The 11,721-nt window shown below is 34.8% G+C and overlaps 1 protein-coding gene across 1 annotated transcript; it reads left to right on the forward strand.

Annotated features, from left to right (window-relative positions):
- The first annotated feature begins 306 nt into the window (after positions 1-306).
- Positions 307-7,377, forward strand: LOC132056909 (tryptamine 5-hydroxylase-like). The gene is made up of 3 exons (XM_059449309.1): positions 307-1,087; positions 1,675-2,061; positions 6,541-7,377. Exons 1-3 carry the CDS (start codon positions 569-571, stop codon positions 7,162-7,164), a joined length of 1,530 nt encoding a protein of 509 aa, XP_059305292.1. The 5' UTR covers positions 307-568; the 3' UTR covers positions 7,165-7,377.
- The last annotated feature ends 4,344 nt before the right edge of the window (positions 7,378-11,721 follow it).

Consider the following 11,721-nt stretch of genomic DNA (forward strand, 5'->3'; position numbering starts at 1 on the left):
TAAGAATATAATAAAATAAAATAATAGTAGTGAAAGTACTTTAATACTTTCTCTGCCCCAAAAAGATTGTCCTAATTTGGTTTGGTACGAAATTTAAGAAATAAATGAAAAATTTTGAAATGTGTGATCCAAAATAAATTTTAGATATTTGTGTGGCTGTAAATCATCTCATAAAATTAAATTATTTTTAAATATAAAAAGATGTTAATTTTTTTGAGATAAACTAATAAGGAAAGTAGAATAATTTTTTTGGGACAGAAGGAGGAACGACCAAAAGAAAAAATGAGTACTTAACCTTTCCCTCCATTTCTCTGACTGCCAAAGTCAAAATTTCAATGGCCGATGCTCTCTTGATCTAAGCAACTGCTTGGGGTGGTGCAATACAAATTAAAGTAATGGTCCAAGTACACTTCAGCCTTCTCCCCAACTACCCAAATGTTACGTGCAAAACCCCAAAGTCTTACATCACTCCCCATATTTATCAACCGATACATGCCTTATTAACACTATAACCCAAAAATCTTCCTCACTTCTCAAAACACAATTTCAAAAAAAAAAATAAAAAAAAATGGAACAACAAATTCTACTAGCACTTGTATCTTTCATCATTGCCACCTTTCTCTTTTACACCATGATCCAACGTCATCGTCGCCCACCATTATCAACTCTATCACCATCTCCACCTTCGCTCCCTATAATCGGTCACCTCCATCTCTTAACTGACATGCCACATCACACCTTGACTCAACTAGCTCAAAAACTCGGCCCAATCATACACCTTCAACTCGGTCAAGTCCCTACAGTGATCATCTCGTCACCTCAACTCGCTGAACTTGTTCTAAAAACCCATGACCATGTTTTCGCGAGCCGCCCACAAATCATTGCAGCTCAATACCTCTCCTTTGGCTGCTCTGATGTCACCTTTTCGCCTTATGGCCCTTACTGGCGCCAAGCTAGAAAAATCTGCGTAACCGAGTTGCTGAGTTCGAAACGAGTTAACTCGTTCCAGTTCGTAAGGAATGAGGAAATTAACCGCATGCTACGAGTTATCTCGGAACACTCCAATTGTGAACTCGATATGAGTCAGGTTTTTTTTTTTTTTTTTAATTATGCTTTAGAACCTATTGTAGTGACTTTGTTTTACTGCATTAATTTTTTGAATACATCCTAGTTAATATTCTCTTTGTTTCAATTTATATGACACAGTTGGAATTTCGAGAGTCAACCAATTTTATTTTTTTTACCGGAATTTCTTCATATGTCGTTAAATATTGTGATTTAATAGTACTCATGACGTAGTTTTCAAATATATAAATTTTATTTCGAAAATCTTAAAGCTTCTGTATGTTTGAATTCATGGTCAAAGTTTAGAAATTGATCTCAAAATTATAATTGTGGCACATAAATTGAGACAGGAGAAATATTTATTAGCTAGCTATCCCTAATTTTTAGTAATCAGTTAGTTTAAGATATGATCTGTTGTAGAGATATTCTAGGCTAGATTTATCAACTTCTTACTGTTTTCGGTTAATACAACTCTGCAAGTTTCCTATAAATGCAGAGCTCAAAAAAGCGGAGTAAATAAAAGAATTTTTCTCTTTGACTGTATTTCATTATTTTTCTCTAAGTATTTCTCTCTGTTATTTTCCTAATTTCATTGTTCAAAACCAACAGGTTTTCTTCGTGGTCGCGAACGATATTTTGTGCAGGGTGGCATTTGGGAAGAGATTTATTGATCATAATTTGAAAGAGAAGAAAGAGAAGGATTTAGTGAGCGTATTAACGGAGACACAAGCTCTATTAGCAGGGTTTTGTGTAGGTGATTTTTTTCCAAAGTGGGAATGGGTTAACTCATTGAGTGGGATGAAGAAGAGATTAATGAATAATTTCAAGGATTTGAGGGAAGTGTGTGATGAGGTAATAAAAGAGCATGTGAAAAAGAGAGATGAAAATGGTGATGTTTTAGGAAAGGAAGACTTTGTTGACGTATTGCTTAGAGTCCAGAAAAGAGATGATCTTGAAGTGCCTATTACTGACGACAACCTTAAAGCTCTTATTCTGGTATTTACGTATTCCTCTTTGACTTTATTTATGTTCAATTTGATTAGTTCATCTGCTGCAATTTATGTGTCATAGTTCCGATTTTGAGAGTTAAATCTTTTAATTTTGATCGTGAATTTAAATATATAATCTTTAAATTTTTAAAAATAAAATTTATATATTTAAAAACTATATAAAAAATATTATAAGTCACAATGTTTGAAAATTCAAATATTTATAAAGCATAAGAAAAGATTATGGTAAAAAATGAAAATAGTTTGAATCTCGAGTTTGGAAAAGTGTCAAGTAAATTAAAACGGATGGATGGAGTATAACTTTTACAGTAATGATTTGGTACGGATTAGTTAATTTTAACATTGGGTTGCAAACTCATCAGATGACCACATCCTGCCTTCACCAAATAACTAAGCACTGCTATTCCAAGTAACTTTAATAAATCCTACAATTTCATTTTATGTCTAATATTCAAGTTCATTCAAAACAATGATTTAAAGAAATTTTCAAGTTCTTACAAAACAATATAATAATCATAATATCTATTACTCCGATGACGGATGTGCACCGATAGTATATATGTTTCTTACACTAGCAACTAAAATTGACTTACATATTTTATCCGAAAAGGACAGTCTAGGCTGATTAATAGATAGATCTTTCTCTTGAGTAATTCAAGTATAACTTAATATGAGTGACTTCTTTTTTCCGCCGGACCAGAGTCTCGACCTCCGATCAACCTACTGACACGAGTAGGTAGCTAGGCGGTTAGGGGGTAGAATTTAGGTTGAGCTTGCCTTTTCAATCAATCTAGCTTGCTCAATGTTATTATTAGTTGAGTTGTAAGGAGACTTTTAGGCTGTTCGGCCAAATTAATTTTTTTCCAAAAATGCTTATTTTAAAAAAGTGAGGTGCTTAGCCAAGTTTTTTGGAAGAAAATAAGTGTTTTTAGTGAGTAGTAGAATCAATTTTTCAGTAGTTAAAAAAAATAGTTTTTACCCAAGAGCACTTTTGAAAAAAATACACTTAGAAGCACTTTTTTAAAGCTTAGTCAAACACTAATTGCTGCTCAAAAGTGTTTTCTTAATCAATTAGCCAAACATAATCTGTTTTTTTGTCAAAAATACTTTTTTGAAAAGCATTTTTCAAAATAAACTGACTAAATACAAACAGTTAATACTTGAATTGCAATAATAGTGTTGAAATAATTGTACTACCAGCGTATATAGCTTAAGCTTATTTTAATCGTACATAATGCGCAATAAGAACAAATAAAAAGGAGACAGATTTCTATAGTCGTAGTTTGGTTTCAGAGATTAAAAAATGACATTATGGAAGAAAATAAGGGAAGAAAAGGTCCAGCTGGAAAGAATTTCCTTACTCTTTTTGTTTTGCAGTTAAAAAAAGTTAAGGAAAGAAAAAGAAAATTTCCCTTTTCCTATCTCTTGTGTTTGTCAAATAGAGAAAGAAGAAGCATTTAATTCCCTACTCTATTATTTCTGTCCAAACAAATAGCAATACAAAGACAAAGAGTGACAGAGAAGAAGGATAAAAACATTAATTCATTCATTTATCTTTCCACTTTTTTTTATTACTCTCCCCTATTCATATTAAGCGGTGTTTTTACTTTTTTATTTTAGTTCAAAATAAGTGGTGTACTTTCAGATATCAAGAAAATATTGTTTCTTTTCAAATCTACCTAGATAAGTGTTTTACATAACGAAAAAACTCGTATTAAATAGATACCTTATTCAAGGGTAAATTATTAAAATATTCTTATATTCTAGGAGTGAGTAAATTTTTTATATGCCCAAATTAAAAGCACCACATAATATGATCAGTAGAGAGTTACTTTTACAAACTATATCGAACAAAAGTAAATATATGTTCAAATTAAAATTTAGATATTTCAAAACTTCAAAAGCAGTATAAGGAATAATTTGCCTCCTGTCAAAATGGTGAGAAAACACATTTTAAATATCTGGTTAACTTTATTCACTTAATTTGGATATACTTTAGAAGCAAAAAGTGCCTATTTATTTAGATTAAGTTATTTAAAAGATAATTAAAAATAACTATCTATAACATATTAAATTATAGTATATAAATATTTGTAACAAGTGGAACTAATTACCTTAAAAATAAGGCAAGCCACCTTTTACGACATATTCCCTTTGTCTCAATTTATGAGTCATAGTTCGGATTTCGAGACTGAATTTTTTTTGACCTTGAATTCAAGCATAGAATATTTAAGTCTCTTGAAATAAAACTTATATATATGAAATTATGTAAAAGTTACTATAAGTTACAATAAGTAACAATTTAAAATATTTAAAAGAAATTCATTTGACTCTCGAAACTCGAAATTGAGTGGAGGGAGTAGTAAATTACGGAAAAGGCTCAGATATGCCATCGAACTATCGGAAATGGGTCATTTATGTCACACGTCAATAGTTTAGCTCATTTATGTCACTCGTCAATAGTTTGGCTCATATATGCCATCGAACTATTGGAAATGGCTCATTTATGCCACTCATACATAGTTTGGCTCATTTATGCCATCGCCGTTACCAAAATGACTCATTCATGGTATTTTTCATTAACACCGGTTTTACAAATACCAGATATGACACATGGCCTCCAACTAGATTATGGTTGTGGGTTAGGCAGGTGTATGGGTCGGATTTTTTATTAATTTGGGATTTAAAATTGGGCTGGTTTAATTAAACGATGTAGACATCTAATTGGAGGCTACGTGTCATATCAGGTATTATAAAATCAGGGTTAATGAAAAATGCCATGGATGAGTCATTTTGGTAACGGGTGATGGCATAAATGAGCCAAACTATTGATAAGTGACATAAATGAGGCATTTCTAATAGGTCGATGGCATATTTGAGCTTTTTTCGATTAAATTATGCTATCTATGGTGTAAAATTATTTACATGGCTATTCATTTTTTTCCGGGTGGGCATAACACTACTTAACTCTCAAACTATACTTGCTAACCATTTAAATAAGACTGCCATCATTTTGTAGTAAGCTAATTATCCTGTGTTGAAACGACAAATACTTCACTGATATCAGTGTTTTTGTTGTTTTTCACTTTTCAATAGTTGACTTGACCAAATAAGATTGGATACACTTGTAGTTTTGAATAAGATTGGATACATCTGAAATCTGAAGTTAGTGTTTGGAGGAATGAAATCACATGAAATAGTCCAAAATCAAAATAAATAAATACTGTCTCATAATATTAAACAAGTGTTTAAATATCTTTATTGTTTGATACCATTGACTCCTAAAATGTAAGGGTGACAATTTAAAAGGAAGGAAAAGCGGGAGGAACGAATCATGGGAATTAATGGCACTGGGTAAATATGGGTCAATTAACAGTTAAGTCTTCTGACAAAGTTAGTAATATATTCTAAAGGCATAATACGTAATTCAGCTCTCAAATTTGGCTTCAGCTGGCAAGTATGCCCTCCAATTTTGGATGTGCACAAGTAGACACCTCAATTTGTCTCCTTTTTATCAGTTGAACACTCCAACTTACAAAATGATCGTCTAGAAACCTCCAAAATTTATGTGTCACGTCAGCATCTGTGTTTACATGTTCAACTTTATATAAATTGATGTGTCTACTTGTGCACACCAAAATTGGAGGATATACTTGCCAGCAGAGACCAAGTTTGAGGGCCTGTTTATGTATTACGTCTATTCTAAAAGACGAGGAAGATGATGTGTTAACAGGTCCAAACACTAAATGATGGTAAGATTTACTTGGCTATTGGATTCTAAAATATATCTATATACTTGAGCTGTTCAAGGTTTGTCGAAGGAGCGCAAGAATCATCGTGACAATTTCTTTTTCCTTCTTCCCAAAATGAACAATATTTTTTTATATCTAAAAATAATTAAACTTTAAACTTGTAATTTCACAGGTAATGAGATGACTTATAGCCAATTATGATTTGTTTTAGGTCTTAAGTTTCAAAAGTCTATATTTTTTAATAAAAACCGGAACAGAAGCATTACCAAATAGGAAAAAGAATCTACTAATATTTAGGCAGGAAATTGCTGTATAGTTGAAAATCATTCAACAGTTGAAACTTAAACGCAATCTATAGGTTGCTAAAGTCCAACTTCTCATTGGTTTATCGAAATGCTTCTCACAATTTGACATCATAATTTTGGAGGCAACCATGTTGGATTTGGTATCATAGCGACAGATTAACGTTATAAACTTTATGAGTTCACCATTAAATTCTTAGATTGTACTCATTGTAATTTAGCAATTATGAATTTAAAATTCTTATATTTATCAAAAAATTCAATGTGTACCACCTTTATAAGCCTCCCTACCTACATGCTTTAATCAATAATTAGTGCTCTACATATAGAAAAAGAAATGTTTGAACTTCATAGAGCATTTTGGAGCGCATGACTTTTCTACTACTAACACATTTATACTTGTCTCTATAGGACATGTTTGTTGCTGGAACAGATACGTCAGCAGCTACACTGGAATGGACAATGACAGAATTAGCTAGGCATCCAAGTGTTTTGGAAAGGGCACAAGATGAAGTAAGGCAAATTACAGCTAATAGAGGAAAGGTAGAAGAATCTGATCTTCAACGCCTTCACTACATGAAAGCAGTAATAAAGGAGACAATGCGATTGCACCCCCCTGTCCCTCTTCTTGTACCTCGAGAATCCATGGAGAAATGCATTCTTAATGACTACGAAATACCAGCAAAAACTAGGATCCTAATCAACACGTACGCCATTGGAAGGGATCCAAAGTCATGGAAGAGTCCGTTGGACTACAATCCCGAGAGGTTTATGGAGAATGATATCGATTTTAGGGGACAAGATTTCAGGTTCTTGCCATTTGGAGGAGGGAGAAGAGGTTGTCCAGGTTACGCTCTTGGATTAGCGACTATTGAGCTTTCATTGGCTCGTTTGTTGTATCACTTTGATTGGAAATTGCCTCCTGGAGTAGCAGATCAAGATGTTGATTTGTCTGAGATTTTTGGACTGGCTACTAGAAAAAAAGTGGCTCTAAAACTTGTTCCAACCATCAACAGGCTTTATGCGTCCGGATAAGAGGAGGATCTGCAGTTTGCTACTCTCTGATTAATTTATTTTCCTTTTCAGAATCTTAGGTAATCTGTTAATGAATAATAAGGCTAGCCTGTGATTCGACATACATGTACTGTTTTTCAAGGTCGATTGTACTTTGTAACACTTATAGCAAGAGTTCCTACAAATAATTTTGATACAAATAAATCCAAAGTACAAAAGTAGAATTAAACACCAGTGCTCACGGACGTGCCAATGTTGACATTCCTTTTTTATAGTACCATGACATCTACATATGTGAATAGTCGTATTACTTTATGTTTTGGAGTTAATTGATCCCTCAATCAAGTCTTAACTAAACAATAAAAAATTCTTAAAGGAAGAGGAGAAATCATTTGAATTCGAAGAAAAAGAGAAATCAGTTGGATTCGAGGCAAAACTCTTTGCTATCGTGGTGGAATATTAGAGCTAGCTCACAACTAACTACATAACCTTAAAGATATTTGTAGATATGTGTGATTATATGCATGAACATATTGAGGAAAGAGAAAGGGAAAGAGCAGTTGAAACTCAACAAAAACTTCGGACAAATCGAAGTCTCTTATTTGGTCTAAAGAAGAAAAATGGGCCAGTCCGTCCAGATCAAATGAAGAAAGAAATTTGGGCGACTTATTAGCCCAACACAAGCATAAGAAACGAATTGGTTGATCCAGATGTAATAACTAGACAGATGTCACAGAATAGGAATATGCTTCAGTTAATTTGTTATAGCTACAACAAATAGGGAGTATACAAATTGTATAGGATTCATAATTTATTTTTTAATTCATTATTCATGGACTTGTATAAATTACACAGTCCTTGTACAAAAATATACACAGAGAAAATTTTTCAAAACTGCTCTTGAGTATTTCTACATGGTATCAGAGCAGTAATCACTATCCTTCTCTATTCTACTTTTCAATTAATTGTTTTCTTCATCTCAGAACAATGGCCGAAGTAACTAATGTTACTGACGCACCTGCAAACACTACAGAAAGAGCTGGAAATGTTTCAACCATTGATTCTAACCATCCTTATCGTCTTCATTCCTCTGATTCTCTCATAATGGCTCTGGTGAATAATCTCTTTGATGGTAGAGGTTACCAGGATTGGAAAAGATCAATCCTCATTGTTTTGTCAACAAAGAATAAACTAGGTGTAACGACAACTTAGGTCGTTATGTGCCTTTTGACCATTTTTCCCCTGTTGACCAATTCTTGAGATTACAAAGCGTTTTTAATGAAAAAAACAAGGATTTAGAATCTTTAAGTGAAAGCGTTAGAACTAAAGTTGACTTTTGGATAAACGGATTTTTTTTGGATTTCCGTCAATTCCGTGAGGTCCGGAGGGTAGCGCTTTTTTATATGTGTGTGCATATCTAGTTTGTGTGTACGGGGGGGGGGGGGGGGGGATCGATTGATGTCGGGATATCGGGATAGACTTGCAAAAAAATAGATTTTTGCTGGTTCTAGTGTGACCGCCATGCGAACTTGGTGCCACTGTAGAGGGACCGCTATGGCGGGGTTTTGACCGCTATAGGGGTGGTATGGACTTCTTTGACTCCACCATGGCTGATGGTCTGACCGCCATAGCGGGATTGCTATGGCGCAGTCCTGGAGGCTACGGCGAGGGATGGCCTTTTAATGATTTTCGCTATAGCGGAAGGCTTGACTGCTACGACAGGATCGCCATAGTGACTGCTGTAGAGGATCGACGGGACTAGAAACTCATTTTATATTCCTAAATTCGAACCATTAGTCCAAACACTTCTAGAACCTAATTCTAGGAGCTTGGGGAGGCGAATATTGAAGAAACTTGGTGGTATCATCTTTGGGGGTAAGTTCCAACCCATTATCTTGCTATTTTACCTTTCTTCTTTGAGTTTCATGGTGGTTTAAGGTCCTACAGTGGTGGGTGATGAGACCTAGGCTCCTAGTCATGAAACCCTTAGTATAAATTGATTATTGTTGATTAACTTACTGTTTATATCATCTAGAAGTGTAGATTAGCACACTCTAGGATTGAATTGCTTGATAGTCCAAGCATCTAATTAGAGACTTAGGGTTTCACCCAAATATGGGAGTTTTGACTAATTGATGAAATTGAAGGGTCTAATGTGATTAGAAACCCAAAAATTTAAGGATTATGATTGTTGGGACTATGGGTAAGGTAATTTCACCCTTAATTTCTCGTTTTGCCCTCGTGACTCGTTAGGGGTATTTTGAGTAACCTTTCCCGAATTGATTTCTCGTTTGATTAGTTGGTTGTCGTGGTCATTTACTTACTTGCGATGTTATTTACTAGACTACCATCATGCTGAGGAGCTTCGAAAATAGAAGGCGCGTGTGGAGTAGTTTATGGCTCCTGTTTTGCGATCGAGATAGGTTACGGCTTACTTTAGTTAGACTTTGATTAGCGAAATGTATATATTATATAGATATGAGGGGGGGAAAAGCATGATTAGGTCTTCGAACATGATGTCTGGTCGGATATTACCTAGGTTGGTATGACTTCTGACTGTGTGGGCTTGTTGCCGTTATTTACGCATTGTGATGGTCTATTTGTATTCATACTGTGGTGATTTGGGATGGTATTCTATTAGGTTGGTTGATTGTGGCTTGTTTCCCTATTATTGTGAATAGTCTTATTGCCTTAATTGCTCTATTGTGATACATGTTGCACTCATTTCTCTCTTGTGGTGTCATTTATCATCGGAGAAAGGAAGGATAATGAGATTAGGCGTGAAACGTGTTGTATAATTATGATGATACATGCATGGCATACATTCTAATTTCATATGTATATTGATATCGAATTATGACTTGGTACTGATGATGATACATGAGTAAATAGAGCAGTTTGGTGATACAAGACTTAGTTATGAGGTGTACCTGTTATATTTGGAAGTAAATAGTTTGTATGATTCATTCCATGGTTGAGATGATTTATCTGAGTCCTGATATGGCTTATGGCATTGTGACTCGTACTTTCATTGGCATTTGATTTCATTGATTTATTATGCTTACTTTTGAGTTGGTGTTTCATATTGGGGTTCTAGACTTGAACCATATTTTGAATACTCATCTTGTATACAATATATGTATATAAGAACATCTGACAGGGGTGAGGATGTGGCCTATACATATATATATATATAAGGTACATTTTACAGAAGGTGAACATGTGGCCTATTTGTGAACTCGTGATCCGAGGTCTGCTCTGGAATGAGTGGACTACTGATCTGAGGTATAGTTCGGAGCGAGGGGTACATGGACTTCGCGAGTCCCCCAGGGGTCATGACTATTGAGCAAATAATACCTTTAACATGTGTGTACATGTTTGAGATATTTGGCCAGTACATTGCATTGCACAACATAGCATTTTATTCTGCATCATCATATGGCTCTTCACGTCTTTGATATGGTCGTATCATTGTGGTGGCATAGATTGAATTATGGACTGGGTCAGATTGCGGAGTAGTGACTCTGCCTAAAGTTTCATCTTAGGTTTCGAATATTGGATATTTTGTGACCTTGATTTGGGTATTATGTGTCTATATGCTTATCTTGTTGATTTTATGCTTAGATGCATGAACTAATCTTAGTCGGCCTATGATGCTTACTCAGTACTTGTTGTTTGTACTGATGCTACTCTTGATGCACTCTTCTTTTGAGTGTAGAGTCTGTTACAGGTTCTATTTCTGATCCTCGAGACTGCTTCTCGAGACAGTGTTGTTGGAGATTTAAGGTGAGCTACTGTCGGATCTGCAGCCTGAGTTTCCATTCTTCGTATACTTGTAATCTGTATCCAGACAATATTCCTTTTGATGTTATGAGCCTGGTATGGCAACATTTAGATAGTTCTTGTTACATATTTAGACCTATGTGTTTATCAGTAGCTCTTGTGCTGACTTAGACCAGATGCCTTGGGTAGAAGATGTATTCCACACTTATTCTCTTTTAATTCATATTGAGATTTATTATTATTACATTTTTCTTCCGCATTGATAGATTACATGTTGGTTAAGGGAAGGGTTCGCCTACCCAAGTGGGAAATGGTAGGTGCCGGCACGACTAAGCGAGTTTGGGTCGTGACACTAGGATTCATAACTGGTGCACACTCTACTCCAGCTGAAGGTTCAGCAGATCTACAACCTTGGAGCAGATGTAATGACATGGTTACAACTTGGCTCCTAAATTCTCTTTCCAAAGAGATTGCTGACAGTGTCATCTATTCAAGGATTGCTAAGGAGCTTTGGGTAAGCCTGGAGCATAGATTTGGGCAATCAAATGGTGCCAAACTCTTCCATCTGCAAAAGGAACTGAGCAAGTTAATTCAAGGTACTAATAATATTGTTGGTTACTTCAAAAAACTTAAGAGGTTATGGGATGAGTTGGAATCTATGAATTCCATCAAATTCACTTGTGTGTGTGTTTGTGAGGGAAAACAAAAACTGGAAAAATCTTTGGAAGGTGAAAGACTTATGCAGTTTCTCATGGGACTCAATGATACATATGCACAAGCCCGGGGAAACAAATT

Source organism: Lycium ferocissimum, chromosome 5, assembly GCF_029784015.1.
Source record: "Lycium ferocissimum isolate CSIRO_LF1 chromosome 5, AGI_CSIRO_Lferr_CH_V1, whole genome shotgun sequence".
Taxonomy (NCBI): Eukaryota; Viridiplantae; Streptophyta; class Magnoliopsida; order Solanales; family Solanaceae; genus Lycium; species Lycium ferocissimum.